Source organism: Lygodium microphyllum, chromosome 25 (genome assembly GCF_053477565.2).
Source record: "Lygodium microphyllum isolate KBCC chromosome 25, Lygodium_microphyllum_v1.1.10, whole genome shotgun sequence".
NCBI lineage: Eukaryota > Viridiplantae > Streptophyta > Polypodiopsida > Schizaeales > Lygodiaceae > Lygodium > Lygodium microphyllum.
The window spans coordinates 133,391,790-133,413,187 of record NC_141159.1 but is presented as its reverse complement, the minus strand read 5'-3'; the positions used below and the strand labels follow the sequence as shown (position 1 = coordinate 133,413,187).

The 21,398-nt window shown below is 41.0% G+C and overlaps 1 protein-coding gene across 2 annotated transcripts in view; it reads left to right on the top strand.

The window, feature by feature from the left end:
- LOC148014766 (PHD finger family protein) overlaps positions 1 to 21,010 on the top strand; it is a 32,412-nt gene extending 11,402 nt beyond the window's left edge. The window contains exons 8-18 of one of the 2 annotated variants that reach the window (XM_087667418.1): positions 4 to 263; positions 342 to 757; positions 855 to 1,408; positions 1,674 to 1,895; positions 2,066 to 2,119; positions 18,418 to 18,489; positions 18,585 to 18,728; positions 19,163 to 19,219; positions 19,370 to 19,429; positions 19,957 to 20,376; positions 20,478 to 21,010. In XM_087667418.1, coding sequence (XP_087523544.1) covers positions 4 to 263; positions 342 to 757; positions 855 to 1,408; positions 1,674 to 1,895; positions 2,066 to 2,119; positions 18,418 to 18,489; positions 18,585 to 18,728; positions 19,163 to 19,219; positions 19,370 to 19,429; positions 19,957 to 20,376; positions 20,478 to 20,630 — 2,412 coding nt within the window. In that variant the 3' untranslated portion in view covers positions 20,631 to 21,010. Of the gene's footprint in view, positions 1 to 3; positions 264 to 341; positions 758 to 854; positions 1,409 to 1,673; positions 1,896 to 2,065; positions 2,120 to 18,417; positions 18,490 to 18,584; positions 18,729 to 19,162; positions 19,220 to 19,369; positions 19,430 to 19,956; positions 20,377 to 20,477 lie in introns of those variants that run through there. The other variant, XR_015688771.1, reaches the window with a different exon arrangement.
- The last annotated feature ends 388 nt before the right edge of the window (positions 21,011 to 21,398 follow it).

The window sequence follows — 21,398 nt, the reverse complement described above, 5'->3', positions numbered from 1 at the left end:
CAGGAGATGCAAACAATTATCAGGCTGCCTGAAGGAACAGGGGAAAAGAGTGTGGAGGAGTTGAAGCTGCGTAATGTACTTGTTACCCTGGAAGAAGCCTGTGAGCAGGGCGGACAGTTACAAACTAAAACAACTACCAATATGAGTGTCTCAAATATGCCCGAACATTGTCAAATTTCACCCTCAGATCATCAACAAAATGCACAGTTGCAAGGTGGCAATAAAGAACCTCTTACAATGTCTGATGGTTATTCTGTACACAGGTATTTGGACAAAAAGCAGTGTCATTTTTCTGAGTGCCTTGTGTAGTCAATTTCTGAGCCAATAAGTCTGTTGTGCAGGGCAGAAGATGACTTTACTGGCTTGAATGTACACCCTTGCATATTGCAAAGACTTCAACTAGTTGAAAGTAACACAGCCCAAAGATGTTCCCAGATGGAGAAAGCTGGTGAATGGTTGCAAGAGACTCGTGCTTTGTCTGATGGCCTGTGGGCTTCTGCATCTGCTCATGATGAAGTTAAGCAAAGTCCCCGAAGCAAGTGGGTCCAAAGGGATGAGTCAGTTTATAAACCTCATCTGACTTCAAAAATTGCAAGTGGCTCACCTGTTGGATCCATTGAGGCTCAAATAAAGCAGCTTGAACATGCAAGAAAATCAGGTGTACTAGATATGGCACCACAAGATGAGATAGAAGAGGAGATTATTGGTTTGCAGTTGATGTTACTTGCTTGTGCGGAAAAAAATTGCTGTCGGAGTGGTGAGTGTGGTTGCATGCTTATCGCGTGTTTTCTGCTGTGTATTTGGTAGGTTTTGAGCCTTACTCACTGGATCGTGCATTTGACTGGTTGTTTCAGAGCAACTTATTACAAAAGTCATCACAAGTCTGGCTGATGATTTGCGTAGTTCACAGAGAAAAGCTAAAGATTTGCTGTTGGTAAACCAATACCTAAACACTGTTAGAGAAGCTAAAAAGCAAGGCAGGAAAGAAAGGAGAAACAAAGAAGCTCAAGCTGTCTCTGCCGCTGCCGCCGCTGCAGCAGCAGCATCTTCCAGGATAGGCACCCTTAGAAGAGATGCCCCAGGTGGCCACCTGAGAGAACCTGCATTAAGAGAATGTGCAAATGATGTGGGTACTACTTTACCAGAAAATCTGCATTTGTGTGGTGTGAGTACTATAGCACCCCCGGATATGCCAAAACCGATGAAGTTGAATACCAGTGCTGGACGAACAAGCTCAACATCTCGAATTTCTTCACATGATAAAGGAAATTTGTTGGGACAGGAAGGAAGGGTGTCAGTACTGAAGAATCATGGAAATTATACCGAATCGAGAACAGATCTCAGTGCTTGTGATGTATGTAAAGATCCTTCACGCTCAAATCCAGTTATTATCTGCTCGAGATGCAAGGTTAGTGAGTGACTATTACTGTTGAATATGTAGGCGAGGTTGTCTATTTTCTTTATATCTTGTCAAATAGGGGCTCTAATTCTGAAAAGCAACATCTACATGTGGTTGTGATTGATGGATTGATGTGGATTTCTGGTTCATGCTTTGTATGGTTTTGTGCTGGCATGTATCAGTTGTTGGACAAGCCATGGAGTGTTGGGCTGAATACTCTTTTGAGGTTGGTATGATATTTACCAATGAAATAAGGGGTGTTATTTCTCTGCAGATTGCAGTTCACCAGGAATGCTATGGCCTTAACAGGTCACCAGTAGGTGACTGGTACTGTCAGCCCTGTGTAGAGATAGTTCGACAGTCTCAGGGTTTGAGGGCCCCTGCAGTTGATCCAGGCACACCAGGGTGTGGAATTGCTTGTGCTTTGTGTTTTGGGTCATCGGGAGCTTTTAAGAGATACTGCCAAAATAACTGGGCCCATGTTTTTTGTGCTCAAGTAAGCACTGTGTCCATGTGTAAAATTTAATACTTGGTTTTTTCTTGTAGACAATGCTCTTGATCCGTTGTCTTCACGGGCTTTAAGTTTGCTCAATGTCATTTGATAGAGCATTTTTCAAGAGCCTACTTCTTACTGCTCTTCCCCTTCCTGTTCATTTTGGATTGCAGTGGGTTCCAGAAGACATTCTCAAAAAGGAGGAAACAGGCCTGATAGAGGGTCTGGTATGGTGCTCAACCCAAGTGCCTGCACGGCATGCTTACGTTGATATTTGACATTATACACAGCATGTTTCAAGTCAACATTTGAAACTAAATAATGTTTTACATTCAAGTTGTCTTCAAAATATTTTAATGGGTTGGTTGTGCTACGTGTATCAAGCATAGTCCACTACCTTGAAGTACTAGGCAAAGTTTCTCCATAATTAGTGTATAGTATAACAAGCTGAATATATACACAGGTGTGAGCTGTTTTTCTTAAATTAGGTAGCTTTAGTATTGGACTTGTTTTGGTTTACTATACCATTGCTTATCTAGTTGTCGGTTCTAAGGATTTTTGCAACTATAAGCAAGATGCTCTCTGGCTGTTATGTTGCTATACATGCTGGCATTGCTACAATTTTTGAATTCAGACATCCTACAAGCTTTTGTAAAAGCTAGCTTTCTGTTTGGTTGGTGCTCTCTCCTTTCTCTTTCGTTACTTCCTCAGACTTGACAACTCTGCGTTTTGGTACTCTTTTTGCCCCCCCTTTTGTTTCCCTTTTCAGTGCATATTTCTGAAACAAAGCTTTGAATATAGTGATCACACCTCGGACATCAAATTAAGCATATCAAGATAATTAGTGAACATAAGAATTACAAAGTCTCACCAACTGGGTGAAGTGGTCCTGGTTGCAATGGCTGTGTTATGCCATGTCTGTACACCAGAAAGAATACTAACACCATAATTGGAAAAAATCCATATGTAAAAGAAGACTCCAGGCTCTGAAAGATTGTCAGTAAATGAGTCTTGATCATTTGCTCAAAACCAAAGGCAGTTTGTGGGAAGACCTCAATTTCTTGCAAGCGTAAGGCTAGGTATATAGTATATCTTGATTGTTTGACATTGTGCTATTGTTTTTTCAGGAGCTGCTTCATGTGCAATGAGGCTTATCAAGTGCATACCCCTTCTCTTGCACTGTTGCCACCCATGTCCTTACAGCTCTAAGCCATCATCTTTGCATCACATCTCTCTTCAATCTCTTTGAGAGGATGCAATCTTCTTTGTATCTTGCCACATGGCTCCTAATTATGCTACTACAAAAGAACTTGCACTTCATGAGATCTATACAAAATGGTCGAAGTCGTTTCCAAGCGACAATAGAGTGATGAACCTTTTGTGTTGCTATCTTAGATGACTTTTCTTGGCAGAGCAGTTTTGACATGTGCAGTTATTTATTTGAGGCTATAGGAGCAAAGGTCATGTTTAGGAGGTGCTACAGTAGTAATGGTTACGATCAAGAGGCTGTCAAGATTGTGGGAGAGAAGGAAGGAGTCTCACTTGTAGCTTTCTTGCTTGCACAATGGGGGAATACACACACAGGTGGAGGCTGAAAACAGTTTTCCTCTTCTTAGTTGTGTAAGCCAAAAAGAACTCTTATACAAAGAAATAGAAGAACCCTATATATGGGTCTCAAACCAAACTCAACTAACTAAGGTGGTATTCTAACTGAGCCACGAACTAGAGTAGATAATGATAGCTATCATCTAGCCATTATTCATGGGCGGTGTACCAACCGCATCTGCAACTAACAAGTCGGTGACATAAATGCACAACTGTCACCCTGGCATATCACGAGTGGAGCTCAATATCTCAACACTCCCCCTCGAGCTCAATCCCAATTCCTGCACACCAAGCAGGTCTCTGAACTTGCGCAGCTTCTCTGCGCCCAATGCCTTCGTAAATATGTCAGCTATCTGATCCTCTGTGCTGACATAAACTAGATCAATAAGACCTAGTAAAACCCTCTCCCGCACATAGTGATAATGCACCTCAATGTGCTTTGTTCTAGCATGATAGACTGGGTTATTTGCCAAGTGTATACTACTCATGTTGTCACAATAAATGACAACTGGCCCATCTGTAGGCTGATGCATATCATAAAGTAGCTTATGCAACCAAGCTACCTCACATGCAGCCATTCCTGTATTCCTGTACTCAGCCTCTGTGCTCGACGAGGCAACTGTAGGCTGTTTCTTGCTGCTCCAAGTGACTGCAGCACTCCCAAAAGAGAACACATATCCACTGGTAGATCGTCTATCAGAAATACTACCAGCCCAATCAACATCAGTGTATCCATGCAACTGTATCTGAACCCCAGTCTCATAAAGTAGTCCATACTGCAATGTGGACTTCACATACCTGAGTATGCGTCTAGCCGCATCCAAATGCGGTTTCCTTGGAGCCTGGATAAACAGACTTACTAATCCAACAACATAGCTCAAATCTGGCCTAGTAATAGTCATATAAATCAAACTTCCTACTATGCGTCTGTACATAGTAGGGTCTTTCAGAAGCTCACCTGCATCTGCGCTCAGTTTTACATTCTGCTCCAAAGGAACTGAAATATGCTTACAGCCTGTCATCCCATATTTGGACAGTATGTCCAATCTATACTGCCTCTGCAAGAGCTGTATCCCACTTGGTGATCTAATCACCTCAATGCCCAAGAAATAACGCAGCTATCCCAAATCCTTCATCTCAAACTTCTGCTTCAATAGCATTTTCACATGAAGGATATCTTCATCACTGTCACCTGTCATAATCAAATCATCAACATAAATGACAAGTAACATAATATCTTTCTCTGTTTTTCTCACATAAAGTGAGAAATCTGCCTTGGAAATCTGAAAGCCAATAGTGACAAGATACTGTCCTATCTTGTCAGACCATGCTTTAGGTGCTTGCTTCAAGCCATACAATGCTTTCTTCAACCTGCAAACAAACTCAGGATGAACAGCATGCACATAACCTGGTGGCTGCTCCATATAGATCTCTTCTTGCAAATCACCATGCAAGAAGGCATTCTTAACATCCATCTGATGTAAAGACCATCCCTTTGATACAGCCATAGCAATGATTGCTCTTATGGTTACCATCCTTGCAACCGGACTGAATGTTTCTTCATAATCAATGCCATATGTTTGTGCATATCCCTTGACTATTAATCTTGCCTTGTATCTGTTCACAGAACCATCTGCATTGTGCTTCACCTTATAAACCCACTTACAACCAATTGCATTCTTACCTTTAGGCAAAGGTACTAATTCCCATGTAGCATTTGCTTCCAAGGCATCCATTTCTTCATCCATGGCTTTCTCCCATTTTTTTTTTTCCATGGCTTGCTCAAAAGAAGTGGGTTCTGGTTCTTGTATCACTTTGCCATAGGCATAGTGAATGGCTGTAAATCCATCATATTTCAGCCTATCCACAGATACCTAGCTCTGGTAGACCTGCGCAAAGTAGGTTCACTCCCAGGTGCTCTCAAAACATCCCTGGTCTTCCTTACTCTAGGTGTAACAATAAAAGGAATACCCAACTCATCATCAATGCTCTGTTCCGAGCCACTGGATTCACCATCCACATAAGAGTGACCTACATTCACATCAAACATGGGCTGATCTACCTTCTCTTTTCCTTTTCGTAATACCTGCATACCACTATCTACATTGCTTTGAGAAGAATCTCGTGATCTCAATCTGCCTGTCCATGGCAAAGAATGTGAACCACTGCTAGAGGACGCTCCAGGTCCACTAATATTTTGTGACTGCTGCTGTGAATTCTGTGCGGCATTACCACTTTGTGCATCTACATCATCAATCACATTTACCAGCTACTCATCTCATCAAAAACATCTCTGCTCACTGTAAACTTACGAGTAGAAGGGTTATAGCATCTATACCCTTTCTACTGCAAAGAATAACCAATAAAGATGCACTTCTCAGCTTTTGGATCCAACTTGGATCTCAACTCATCTGGTACATGAACATAGGCAATGCAACAAAAAATTTTCAAATGAGAAATATCTGGTTTCCTACCAGTATACCTCTCCTCTAGAGTCATCCCATGTATTGCTGCAGTGGAAGTCCTGTTCATTATGTAGACTGTTGTAGCAACTGCCTCAGCCCAATAAAAATCTGGCAGGTCTTTTTCATTGAGCATGGCACGAGATACCTCTCCAATATGCCTGTTTTTCCTTTCTGCAATTCCATTTTGTTGTGGGGTATGACTGCATGAATATTGCTGCTTTATGCCATGCTCCTGCAGGAACCTTGCAAACTCATTTGAGAGGTACTCTCCCCCTCCATCTAACCTTAGGCATTTTATTTGCAGGCCTGTTTCTTTTTCAACCATAGCTTTAAGAGTTTTGAAATGCCCAAAAACTTCACTTTTCTTTTTCATAAAATACACCCAAACTTTTTTGCTATAGTCATCAATAAAAGTGACAAAATAATGACAGCCTCCAAGAGATGCAGCTTTAGTAGTCCACACATCAGAGTGGATTAATTCCAATGGCTTCTTACTCTCTTGAACATGTCTAGGAAATGGTTTCCTTGCCTGTTTTTCAAATTGACAGGCTTCACATACCTTATGCATTTCTGCAACCTTGAATTTAGGCAATCCTACAACAATATTTTGGGCTTGCATTGATTTAAGTCGCTGTACATTAACATGACCAATGTGTTTATGCCAGATATCAATATCTGCAACTACACCGGTCCCATGTGCAAACATTGCTGTACTCAATTCAGGCATGTCTGCATCCAACGTAAACATTCTGCCATTCTTATTTCCTTTTGCTATCAAGCGACCTTTATTTTTCATATCCTCAACAAAGCATCCATGAGGATTAAATCTGACTTGCAAGCCTTGCTCAACCATTTGACCAACAGAAACCAGATTCTTGGTGATATTCGAGACATGAAATACATCGGACAGGTATTTCTTTTTCCCATCCTGCATAGATAAATGAATTTTTCCAATCTGCACAATAGGATGTGCAGTATCATCACCAGTCTCCAAAATCCTTGTTTTTCCATTTTCCTTGCATCCTCCATCCATTCTGCATGACCTGTCATGTGGTTTGATGTACCTGAGTCAACATACCATACATCGTTGCTTTCTTTTGCACTTGTCACAGAATTGTTCATGTGCTGCACCATAAACAAATGCTCATTTCTGTTATCACCCTGTCTACTAGAAGATGCATAATTCCCTTGTTGCAATTTTCCATTCATGATGTCATTTTGCTTTTTGTAGCAGTCTTTAGCCATATGACCCATTTTACCACAGTAGTAGCATTGAACATTACTGTTTGTATTTTGGCCTCTTTGCCATCCACCACGACCTCTTTGGCTCCCCCTGTCTCTAGAGTTACCACGTTCTCCTCCATAGGACTGGTTTTCTTGAGTTTGCTGCATATTTTGATTTCTACCACGGCCTCCTCTACCTCTGCCTCTACCTCTTCCAGCATTTGAGTAGAAGATAGCTTATTTTGAAGTTCCTCCTGAAGAAGATGCACCACCATTTCTCTGCTCCTCAGAAATTAGAAGAGCAATCAACTCCTCAAAATCAAGAAATCTTTCATGGACGGAAATGGATGTTCGGAACTGTGCATAATCCTTTCCTAGACCATTCAAGGTCACAGAAACTAAATCATCATCTTTCACTGGCGACCCAATGGAAGCAAGTGCATTTGCAATCTTCTTCACCTTCATGTGGTAGTCATTGATGCTCATACTTTCTCTTTGCACATTGTGCAACTCTTGCTTGAGCTGCATTTTCCTGGCTTGCGTATTTGTGCTATACATTTTTGACAAAGTATCCCATGCCTCCTTTGGCGTACTTGCATCTTGAATATGCACAATTATAGAGTCTGAAATGCTGATAGACAGCCAATACATAACTTTCCTGGCTCTCTTATGCCATGCTTTAAATGCCTGCATTTGCTGTTGATTGGGAACATCAAGAAGAACTGGTTCTTCTTCATTTCCTGTAACAAATTCCCAATATCCTTTTCCCATAAGGAAATTCGTCATTCTAAACTTTCATGCTTGGAAGTTGTTTTTGTCAAGCTTTTCAGTTACAATCTGTGAAAGAGAATCAGACGCCATTACAGAACACTGCAAAAAATTTTGTCACTGCAAAAAACACAGCTTCACCCTCACAAGGGCAAATCTGCAAAACTGGCGAAAGTGGTATTTGACCACACAGTCACTTCCTAGTGACGATTTTGCATAAACAGGAACCAAGGATGATTCTGTAACTCCCAATGTCTCTGCACACAAGCATACGATGCAATTTTTGTGGTAACTTTTCACCGACCTGTAGAACAGTGGTCGCACAGCATAAAACAGGGCATTTTCCTGAGTGGGTGCAGAAAAACTTCCGCCTCCAAAACAGGCCCTGAAATGGCCTCAAATAAAAACAACAGAGATACCTAGGGCTAAAGCCCTCTCCCGCAGCATATACTGCCCTCTTGCTTCACCGCGAAGGGCGTCTCAACCTGAGACAATGCACTCTTGCACTTTCTGGCTGTGCTACCTGCAGAGACTTGCTCCCAAAACAGAAAAATGAAAGCAACACTGGTCCTCTTACCAGAACACCGTGAACTTGGTTTGCTTTCTTGAGCTCCTTACCACGAACAAGGCTCTGATACCATGTCAAGATTGTGGGAGAGAAGGAAGGAGTCTCACTTGTAGCTTTCTTGCTTGCACAATGGGAGAATACACACACAGGTGGAGGCTGAAAACAGTTTTCCTCTTCTTAGTTGTGTAAGCCAAAAAGAACTCTTATACAAAAAAATAGAAGAACCCTATATATGGGTCTCAAACCAAACTCAACTAACTAAGGTGGCATACTAACTGAGCCACGAACTAGAGTAGATAAGGATAGCTGTCATCTAGCCATTATTCATGGGCGGTGTACCAACCGCATATGCAACTAACAAGTCGGTGACATAAATGCACAACGGTCACCCTGGCATATCACGAGTGGAGCTCGATATCTCAACAGAGGCTACATTTGTATAGTTCATTGGAAGACAACATAGCCCTCTGGTCCTATGCACGTCCTCAAATAATCAATTGGGAGGAGAGATTAACGATCCTAAAGTAGAGTAGAGTGATGATGCTGATAGGTTAGTCAGGCCTCGAGTATCCATTTCATGGGCTGCCATTTACTTTATCATGTTGGGGGTGAGATATCTGCTAGCCCTTGCTCTAGTATCCCAACAAGTAAGTGCATCTGAACTTGGCCAATGTGATAGAGCATTGGGAATAATTAGACCATGTCCGTTGCCTAAGGCAGGCAAGTTTCTTGTTTTGATCACATTTCCTATGTCTTTGGGGATATGCTGCAAACCCATTTTGTCTGCAGTCAATTCATTGTACATAAGCTGGTAGTATATCTAAGGTAAGGTAACATATAAGACCCTATCAAGCTCTTTCTTATCAAAAGTGAAACTGTTGTAATCAAACACCCCTTTGTCATTGTGAGCATTGAGTGTAAGCTCGCTCTGCACTATTAGATGGACCTTGAGATGTACATGAGGTATTTCATGTTCATTATATGGGTTAACCTTTGAAAGCTTGATTACTCTTAGCACTTCTATGAGTAGTTCAAGATCAAGATGTCTTTGAGGGTAGTACTTACATAGTTTTTCTTCCATTGGCATATCTAATATCCTCTTCATCCATGCTTCTAACTCTAAATCACCTGCTTTAATGCAAAAGACTCTAAATGATGCTAGATATCGAAACTTCAAAAGGAGTACTAGGTATTGTTTTCGGAAGTTCCTTTGTTGACATGCTTATCGTATATTGTAATAGGCCTTTTGTTAGTTAGGCTTGGTATTGTTAAGGTCTTGATGTCTCTATTATTCGTTTGATCTTAGTAAGTTGTGTGATCTTAGATTTCACACTAAGATAGTGCTAGAAGCTAAGGCAGCACTTAGAGTAGCTCCACAAGTTGAGGTATCCATGAGAAGAGGGATGTTGTATTGTTTTTCACTTGTATGGGCAATTGGGCAGCTCATTTAGGATTAGTCCATTTGATTCAGGTCTCGCTCTAGAGTCTATATATACTCCACTCCTATTGTATCGGATCACATCCACTTAGAGAGAAGGGGACTAAGGTACTGCTGGTCATACACATGCTATCAATAGTGTGATTTATTTGGTACATCTCATGTCTTGAGTTATGGATTCCATTGCTGGTTTACTTGTTCTTTGAGTTCTCGTGTAATCTCTTTCACTATTCATTCTTCTCAGTGTTCAACAATTGTATTCTTTTGCTTCCATTGCTCATCCTCACAATACACACGTTTAGCACTTACATTCATCTATTGCTGTACACTCCACCCAAGGTAATCGTGAAACGTTTCACCTCGGAAATGTTTCACCCTTAAAACATTGCGGTTCACCCTGAAACATTTCACCTTTGGGCAAGTCCCAAGCGAAACGGTTGAATAATATATATGAGATAGCTTTCTTTATAAACAATGAGTTGTAACTTACATATTTAAACCATCCAAATCTTTTCATGTCAACAAATGATGTCTATCCTATATGTAGAGTGTAAAAACTCTCAAAAGAGCAAGAAAATATAAAATTTTTATGTTTAAAAATATGGTTTTAATCAGCCATTTTACTCAAGGCGTTTCTCATTTTACTAAATGTTTTAGGCATTTCAAGCGTTTTGCGTTTTAGTGCCAGTGAAACGTTGTCGTGGCGCTATGCGCACACAGTGTGAAAAAACTCTAGAGTACATTGTCATTCGGCTTTCTTATTGATCTAGAGAGCCAATGCCATATTAGTCATTAATGTTAGTGTCTGTAGTGTGGGTGGTTCAAAAATACTAGATTTTTGGACAAGACTAGTCAAATTTTGATATTTTAGATATTATCTCTTGTAAAAATTCAAAAAATATAGACAACTTCTAGAATAGGATGACATGTAAACGAAAGCAAATAGCTTCCAGCCATTTTGGAAGGATTTTATGTAAAAAGAAGAATTGACGAAATCGCACGATGCACGATCGCAATTTTTAGGTAGTGAACAACACTCCGAATTGGGAGATGGAGGAGTGATTTGGCAGAATTCTGGCTAGGGATGTCATGCCGCTACGCGATCACAGTGTAAAAAACTCTCGAGTGCGGTTTTCTTATTGATCTAGAGAGCGAATGCTATATTAGCCAGTAATGTCAGTGACCGTAGTGTGGATGGCTCAAAAATACTAGATTTTTAGACAAGTTTAGCCAATTTTTTGATATTTTAGATATTATCTCTTGTAAATATACAAATACTGTAGACAACTTCTAAAATAGGATGATATGTAAAAAAAAGCAAGTGGCTTTCAGCAATTTTTAGGGGGATTTTATGCAAAAAGAAGGATTGGTGAAATTGCGTGACGTGCGATCGCAGTTTTCAGGTAGTGAACAACACTCTGAATTGGGAGATGAAGGAGTGATTTGGCAGAATTCTTGCCAGGTATCCTGGTATTTTGTTCCCCTTTCGGAGTCAACGAAACGCGCGTTGCGTGATTTCGCCAATCCTTCTTTTTACATAAAATCCTCCCAAAATGGCTGAAAGCTACTTGCTTTCTTTTACATGTCATCCTATTCTAGAAGCTATCTATAGTTTTTGGGTTTTTACAAGAGATAATATCTAAAATATAAAAAATTGGCTAATCTTGTCCAAAAAATCTAGTATTTTTGAACCATCCACACTACGGACACTGACATTAATGACTAATATGGCATTGGCTCTCTAGATCAATAAGATGCTTCCATTGGCTCTGAAAGGGGGGTAAAATACTAGGACGCCAATGGAAGCATCAGATTGGTGGTCTGCATAGAGGAAGATATTGTTTTATGCACGTTTTTGTCTACAAGAGATTTATCTTCTTATAATGCAAAAATAAATTGACAGGCTTTACCTCTATGAGTATTTTTCTATATCTTCTATTTCTTTGAGCCCTTACTTTTCCATCTACTCCTCTCCCTAAAATCTCCCTCCACCCTGTTGTCTCTTACCCCTGCGGTAGACTTTCGACCCCAAACGCTCCGACACCATGGAGAGAGGAGCCGGTGCTGTTGCCCATGCAACTAGTGACTCACTATTGTATGCGACAGTCTCGTGTCTGATATATGGATTCCATTTCCCGAGCATACATTTGAGTTTTCATTTGTATTGTGTTTTTTTTTTTCTTTCTTTCTTGTCTTGTGTTTCAACAGTTTATTATAGCTTATGTTTACACTTCCATCACTGCACCACTTCTGACATGGTATCAGATTTGAGGATTTGTGCTCCTGCTGTGTTTTCTTGCTGATTTCAGGACTGTTTCACCCTTGCTGATCTGGTGATTGTTGCTCCATATAGGTGACTTGTTTTTCGTGCGTTTTCTACAGATCTGCCATCACCTGCTGTCTACAGCCCTTCTGTTGCTTGCGTTTTCAGTTTTCAGGCTGTTGCGACAGTTTTTCAGCCTATTTGTGGCTGAGTATTGTGGCAGTACTCATTCTGCGTTTTGGTGTTCCTAACTCCTTCCTGGTTGGGCGACTGTACCTTCAGGCCGTTTTTGTTGTTTTTGATTGATATTTTGACTTTTTGCAATAGCTTTTGTCTTCTTTTGGTCAGATTTTGGATTATACTGTATGTAAACTCTTGTTTTTTCCCAGTTTGTGCTCTTGTTTTGGCTGTGTTCCCTCTCCAAATACCTTCTCTTCTCTACTTCTCTTCTAAATCCTCTATAGATGGCTCCTCCATGCACATCCACTAATGACAAGCTCCATGGACCTAATTATTACACGTGGAGTGCGGTAATGAAGGCTTGGTTTTCCAGAAGCGGCTATAGTATGTGGTTGGCGGAGCTCTTGCATGCCCTCAATAGCCTTCTTTTGTTCCAATTGATTTTGATAAAGACAACCATGAGGAAGCAATGCTTACATGGGATTCGGATGATGCCTGTGCTTATTTGGCCTTACTTCGGTGTATTTCCAAGAAGTTCTACTGGCGGTCACCTCCTGCAGGACAGCTTTAGACATATGGCCGAAGTTGCAGTTGATGTACGAGGCTCCTTCCTCCATGAGGGCCGTTACTCTCTATGGCCAGCTCCAACAAACTGAAGTTTGAAATCAAAGATATGATCCAATCATTCCTACTTCGAGTTACCCTAATCCAAGACCAACTTCGCACTATGCAGTCTGCTCTATTAGAGGCACATCTTGTTGGTACGGTACTCTACAAGTTTCCTCAGGAGTTTGATGGAGTGGCGATGCTTTACGTGCGTAGACATCTACAACTCCTGTTAGTTTTTTTTATATGTTGTCGATGTTGCTTGAACACGAGGCAACTTTGTGACTATAGGGGTGACTTCCGTCACATTATGAAGGTTCAAATGAGGCTTTTACAATTTTAGAGAGGGGTTCGAAGACGAAGAAGTCGAAGGCCCAGTGTTATCATTGTGGCAAGAAGGGCCACTTGTGGAAGGACTGCAAAGAGTTAGTGACTTAAGGAGCAGAAGACAAAGCGGGACGTGGCCTCCTTCGACGAGTCATCATTCGTCTCAAATTCCGATTCAGATCCTCCGGCCAAGGGGAAGTCCAAGGTGTCAAAGGGATCCTCTTCTTCGGATTGTGGGAAGGGCTTGGTGGCCCCTTGCTCAGCTACTTTCTAGTGGTGGTGATGAGGTCATCCCTCATGACTCTCCAATTCTAGAGAGGGAGTATGAAAGGGTGGTGAGATGGGCCAGCCGCGCCTTATCTATCTATACAAATGCACATGATCCAGAGAGCGACGTTCCTGACACATCGACCGAAGTCTGGCAAGTACAAATCCTGGAGCTAGGATTGTTATCCAGGTTCATGATGGGCTGGTTACTTGACAGAGAGCAGATGGCTTTTGTCTAGAGCTCACATGAGGGGACACCTTGGTGGTTTGGCCAAAGGAGGGGATCCATGGTCATTTATGTGCTGTGGCATTGGTGACAGGATGGTGACGTGTGCTACATCAACGGCATTGTTGACAGACATCAAGAGCTACTATGATCTTCTCTATTTTTCGGATCTCTCTGAGGCACCTTGGTGGTGGCTTGATCACCCATCGCTTGGGTATCCATGGTTCTACTTAGTGGTTCTATGTTGCATGGTTTATGATTCATTCTCATTGTACCAATGTATTGTATGAGATCACCCATGATCTGAGAGAGGGTGTTAGCAGATATGTCAGCTCATGTGTGAGTCTGAGTTACAGAGGCTTAGGCACATTATTTAGGTTATCTAGGTATTTTTTATTGTGTCATTTTATGGTCATATTGGGCATTTATTGCTGGCCGACTTGACATATTTTATGGCATTATTTGTGCCTATTTATTATGGGCTCCTCCTCCTCCTCAGTTGATCAGTTCATCACCTGGAGGTCTCGTGGAGAGAGGAGCCGGTGCCGTTGCCCACGCAGCCAATGACTCACACTGTTGTATGTGACAGTCTCGTGTCTGATATATGGATTCCATTTCCCGAGCATACATCTGAGTTCTCATCTGTATTGTGTTCTTTCTTTCCCTTTTTTTCTTGTCTTGTGTTGCAATAATTTATTATAGCTTATGTTTACGCTTTCGTCGTTGCACCACTTCTGACACATCCTTGATGAAATAGTAGGGGTAGTATCTGCACTGATCCCTTAGCTCTATCATGTGTTGCTTGTGTCACTGGTGGATCTCCCTCCTCTCTCTTTGTTGTAGCATCTACATTTGGTATGCCTATATCCGCGGTAGGCGTTTTGCTCTCATCTCCTCAACACTCTGGATTGTCATCCCTCTCTATGTAGGTGTTGTGTATGTGGTCACTGTCTAGAAGAAATTAGTGAGCTGTGATTGACATTCCCCTCTTTGTATAGTGCTTGCTTGTAGTAATGATGTGCGAAGCCTTTGAATCTCGACTAGGAACTGGCCCAAGGGATGCTTGTCTAGGGACTCCATTACGAGTTTGAGAGAGGTGTCTCATCCAAATAGCATGAGGTATCTAGCTCAAACTTGTTGAGCTGGAGTGCTGACCGGAATGCAAGACTAGAATAAGCAGTGATAGAGCTGAGAGTTGAAAGCTGAGAGAATCGAGTAAGAGTGTATCAGTGTGTTGCATGGTACATAGAATAAAAATGTATTTATATATTAGGGTACAAGTAAAGGATGTGTTCACACCTGTAAGTTTATACATACGGGATAAATGGGAGTTTACATCCAAAGGGGCTTTACACGGAGTTTATACCCAAAGTGGCTTTACACCCAACAACCTCCCACTTAAAGGCCCGAAGTGGTGCCTTTAAACTATCCAACTCCCACTAGTCGAATGCAATGCTCATGCTGAGCCTTTGCAAGGCTTCTAGTGAGAACATCTACAGGGTTATCTTGGGTTTTGATCTTAGTTAGTGTGACAAGGCTATCATCCAAGACTTGTCGAATGAAATGATACCAAACATCTATGTGTTTGGTATATGCATGAAACATGGCATTTTTAGCCAAACATATTGCACTCTGGCTATCACAACAAAGCAGTGGAGTACGTAAAGAAAGACCAAAATCCTTGACCAAACGGCCAAGCCAAATAGCTTCCTTAGAAGCTTCTATGGCTGAAATATATTGAGCCTCTGTAGTACTTCGTGCTACAATTTTCTGCAACCTTGAACACTAAGAAATAGCTCCACCAGCCAAAGCAAAGACATACCTACTGATAGATTTTCTAGTGTCAAGGTCTCTTGCCATGTTCGAATCACAATTCTTTATTTATATCACCTTCTCATTAAATCGTGACACTTATATGTCAAACAAAATCAGGCCAACGGACTCCTGCTCATCACACACCTCCAAATCCATCTAATCAGCCCCCAACTAGTTGGATCTTGAAAGATCCCAAGCTTGGTAGGGCCTCATGGTCACGTTTCGTCCAACCAACATGTGTAAGCTTCCGCCCAACCGCCAGAACAAACGCCTAGGCTTGGCACACAATGTGGCACCATAATCCTACCTTCTCCTCTCCTCCCTTGTGACACATACAAAGGGTTGGCATCACTTCATTGAATCTCACACCAGATTGCAAGTTGATACTTTGATACCAATGAAATATCCCTAATATCCAACCTAAACATGAGACACGACACAAGCCACATTCACAAATATCAGAGACTAGATATCAAACTCACCTCCCAACTATAGAGCTATATAGGCTCACCCCTGAGCCTGGGAGCTTGTAGCAGTTTAGGTCACGACCATATCCCAAGGCTTGGCATCTCATACCACCAACCCACACCATCCCAATGTGTGGATAGTCTCCACTTAATATGTCTAAAATGAAAAACACCAATACACAAGAAAGGATTACAAACTAAAAACAATGATAGAGCTCCCAGAGTCCTCATCTAAATCAAGTCGACGACCACAATCAAGAGACATATATAGAAGAAGACAATATACATGTCTATTAAACCACCCATGGTTTGAGAGGATTAGTTGCATACATTTCTATTAGTATAGAGGATTGGGGTGTATTCATCGTGCTATTAAAAATAAGCCATTTAAAAATAATAAATAAGTATTAATGTGCTTTTCGGGCTGTTTTAAGGAGATGAAGTTAAGGATTAATGCACCATAATTATGATTTTGTGCAACCCTAATATTAGTGGCTCAACAAGAGTGTGGTGGAGGCATGGTAACCACGAAACGCGTTGTCGGACCCGTTTGGGGTCGAAAGTTTACCACGGGGGTAAGAGACAGTAGGGTGAAGGGAGATTCAAGGGGAGGAGTAGACAGAAGAGAAGGGGTTGAAAGAAATAGAAGATATAGAAGAATACTCATAGAGGTGAAGCTTGTTAATTTATTTTTACATTTTGAGAAGATAAATCTCTTGTAGACAAAAACGTGTATAAAACAATACCTTCCTCTATGCTGCTTAGACTGCCAATTTGATGCTTCCATTGGTTCTGAAAGGGGGGTAAAATACTAGGACGCCTGGCCAGAATTTTGCCAGATCACTCCTTCTTCATCTCTCAGTTCGGAAGTGCTGTTCACTGCGATCGTGTGTTGCGCTATTTTGCCAATCCTTCTTTTTACATATAATCCTCCCAAAATGGCTGAAAGCTACTTGCTTTCTTTTACATGCCATCCTATTCTAGAAGTTGTCTACAGTTTTTGGATTTTTACAAGAGTTAATATCTCAAATATCAAAAATTGGCTAATCTTGTCCAAAAATCTAGTATTTTTGAACCATCCACACTACGGACATTGACATTAATGACTAATATGGCATTGGCTCTTTAGATCAATAAGAAAGCCGAATGATGATTTACTCTAGAGTTTTTCACACTGTATGCACATAGCAGCACAACGGGACCTCCAGGTGGTGAATTGACCCACTGAGGAGGAGGAGCCTAGAATAAATAGACACAAATAATGCCATAAAATATGTCAGGTTGGCCAGCAATAAATGCTTAATATGACCATGAAATGACACAATAAAAAATGCCTAAATAACCTAAATAATGTGCCCAAACCTCTGCAGCTCAGACTCACACATGAGTTGACATATCTGCTAATAAGATGTATGACACACTATCCACCGATCTTGACTAGGCGAAACTAGATATTTGTGTGTCATTCAGCCACACAACTAGATGTACTGCTTCATCCTCCTGTTATATCCTTACAGGGACATTATTTTGCCCTGTAGATCACCCTAGCTTCTTTTCATAGTATATCACTGGTCATCTTTCAGCACGTCATACTTTAATTTCTAGTAACGATCAGGATTGTACATGGTTTTCTCTCATAGGCCAATTTTAGCCTTAGAAGAAGTTAACGTACCTTTCTTTCTTTCTTTCCTACCTAAGACCACAAAACCTGGTTGTTCCTTCTCTGCCATGGCTAGTCCATGCATTATTGTATCTTTATTAACTCATTTCTGATCAATAAAAAATGCTCCAGGTCATTTGATGATCAGCGTACCTCTAGGATCCCTCTCTCTTGGTGGATGTGATCCGATATAACAAGCATGGAGGAGGGGAGTATACATAGACAGCGGAGACAAATGGACTAGCCCTTAATGAGGAGTCCAACTGCACAGCCTAATAAATGAACATGAGCCTAACACCCATGACATGTATACCAACAAAGTGCATTTTTTTTTTCGGGGGCCAATAAATTGATGCTCCCCAAAAAAGAAAAACACATTCCACCCCAATTTAGTGACAATTTTGAGCAAAAGATGCTTTGTTTTTAGCTACTTGAAGCTATGGCACAAAAGTTCCATACTTAACCCACTGTTGGGTCTTGATGCTGTAATTGTAATTGATTAGTCACTTGATACTTTAAACTGGGTTCTTTGGTTGCATTCTGTGTATTTTTTGCTCGGTCTAACTTCAAGTTCATTTTCTGAGAGCAGATTTAACTTGTTAATATGTGTGCATTGTGGATGCTAACTCATGATTGTTGATTACAGAAACTGGTGCCAATGGATAAGGTCACTCAAGAATGTGGCATTTGCCATCGTGCACATGGTGCACGCTTAAGGGTAAACTTTCAACCCATCTTTTGTCCAAATCACTCATGAGAGATCTGGCCTTGTGAATGCTGATGTGCTTTGACATTGTTGGCTGGTTCTTGCAGTGCAGTTTTGGGCACTGCCATGGTTCATTCCATCCTTTGTGTGCTAGAGAGGCAGGATTCTTTATGAGTGTGAAATGCATTTCTGGTGGGCGATTGCAGTATCGGGCATATTGTGAAAAGCATAGTCCTCAACAGCGACAGAAGGTAAATTGAATGTTGTAGCTCTTTTGTTGGAGGGGTCCATGTTGTGTTGTCTTTGCATTATTAACTGAATCGAAGATTGGCAATCGAGTTACCTTATGTCTTACAAGGTCTATTATAGAGTAAAAGCATCAAGATCTTTCAGGTTATCTTACTGTCCAGACAATGCACACATGTACCCTCGTAGATTGCCATAAAAAAGTTGGCTTCCTTAGCTCAAAATATAATATTCCTCCTTAATGAGCTTTATTGTTTAACGAGGGTGCTTATTATTGGGATAGATTGTTTGATATCATTTTGTTTATGATGCATCCTTAATTTGACAATTTACATTGTTTTTAATGATGATCCCTTTTTCTCTCGAATAAGTCGTGCGCTTTGGCGGCAAGAGTCATTGTAAAACCACCTTTCATGTCTTTGGTATTTTTTGTTGACAGGCTGAAGCTCGCAGATGCGGGAGTACTGAAGAACTCTCTGCACTGGTGCAAATGAGGGTACAAAGTTTTATTCATTTTCTGTCTAAAGTTAATGCAACCCCAATCCCCCTCCCCTTTCCCCTTGTCTTCCATCTCCCCAAGTTGTCCTATGTGTCCTGCTTACCTATCGAGTTAGCCAATTTTATATTAATGAGCTCAACCTTGCAGGCTGAACTTGAAAGGGTACGCATCATATGTGAGCGCATCTGCAGGCGCGAACGATTAAAGGTTAGAAATTTATACTTGGTCTTTTTTCTGGCAAAAGTTAATTTATTTAAATTAAGTACCACAGCTTGAGTGACAACACAAAGCTGAGGAAGGCACTGGATTGTTTCATCAGTAAAAGGTTTAATGTTAATGCATGCTTTTAGTTGCTTTAGAGAACTGAGGAAGTTTATATTTACATTCTGCAATAACCTAAAGCCTGTGTTGTGAGTACATTATGTGTTTGAGTTAATGCACAATTATTCGGAAAATAGAATGTTTGCTACATCATTCAGATAGTCCAGACAGTCAAAAAAGGCTTGAAGGCATAGGACATATCTAGAGAGACATTTCTTTCCATATTTGATCAAGTTTTGCATGTTTTCATTCCAAATTACTTTCTGCAATGCAAATCCTCTCTTGAATGGTCTTATTGTTCACCTCATTACTTGTACATGCAAGTGTGTATGCATGCATGCATGCACACACAATATGTATGCACTTTAAATGGTTTTCTTGGATTTTGACTGGTTCAATTTCATTGTGTGCAGCGTGACAGAATGGTGTGCATAAAGAATATGTACCTTGCTCGTATGCTGTCCTTGCCTTCATCAGTGATGGAATCCAATGATCTATCTGGCACTTCCAACAGTATGGATACACCTGATACTTACAAAGAAGATTCATGGGCTACCGAGAACCAACATGATGAGTTGGTTTCCAGGCCTCAAGGTATGGAAAGTGAATCTGTTAGCTGGACCAGTGCAGGTGGTGAGGTTAGTAAGTATCAGGACTCACTTTCTGGTGAGTCTGTTTACCAAACTCAACTCAGCTGCTCTGAAGCTTCACGGCAGACATCAGCAAGATCACAGACATCTGAGATAGCTGCTGTACATGAACAATGGAGAGGTGGTTGGATTGGTTCTAGTATGAAGGACCATGGCCAGAAGAGACCCAGGAGACAGCGAAAGGTAGGATGCTTGTTTTACTGTGCAGTCCCTCCCCTGGTTAAGAACCTGTACATTTCGTCTGATCTATATTTCCATATTTTTGGTGGTTTCGATTTTGGCAGGCTGAGACACTACAGACAGAAGTGATCATGACTCCTATAGAGGCATCTGTACAAAACCAGCGGTTACCTAAAGGGTATGCTTATGTTCCCGTGGGTTTGGTCTCGAGTGGAAGGGTTAACCCTTCCGAGGCTTCAGTCGCCAAGGATCTATGAAATCTAGGCTGCAATGTTGCTGCATCCAAGATGGAGGTCCATTTTAACTTAATTGTAACCGGTTCTCTGTAAGAAATGTATTCTATAACTCTTTTATCTCATTGATTTTTCTTGAGGTATACAGATGATCCACGTTCACGTCAACAAGTCTGTGGAATCATCTAAGAATTTGTAACAGTATCACTGTCATCTGTACAGGACAGTTTTTACAAGCAAATTTGATTTTGTAAAGGAGCTGGCAGTATAAGGCCAGTCCTGGCGAATGCAGAGTGCTATTGCTGTTAACAAAATTAAATAGCAATTTCTTGTTTAAAGGTCTTCCATTGCAAGATGTTTTCCTGGTCAGATGCCTAGAGGGACAGTCTTCTTTACAAGCCTGATGCAAATAATCACGAGTTTTGGGAAGGTTGTGCAAGACCAGATTGATACTGTTTATTATCCATGGGTGTAGTCAGCAGTGTTGCACTTAAAAAGTGATGTCCTTCTTAGGCACAGTTTGGAAGAGTAATGTTCGTTACAAGGTTGTTACTGTAAAATGTATTTTATCTTTTACCTGTAATCCATGTTTGTAACTAAATATATGCAGTACAAGTAAAGACAGTACATATGCTGTCTTTTTCGTTTTGTGCTGTAAAATATATACGATCGTTTACCTGCAATCCATGTTTGCAGTAAAGACAATTCTGCTATGTATAAGTCCTTTCTGACTCCATATAGGCAACCGGTTTGGGTCCTTCAACTTTTTAGGAGCTGAAGTTCTTAACATCA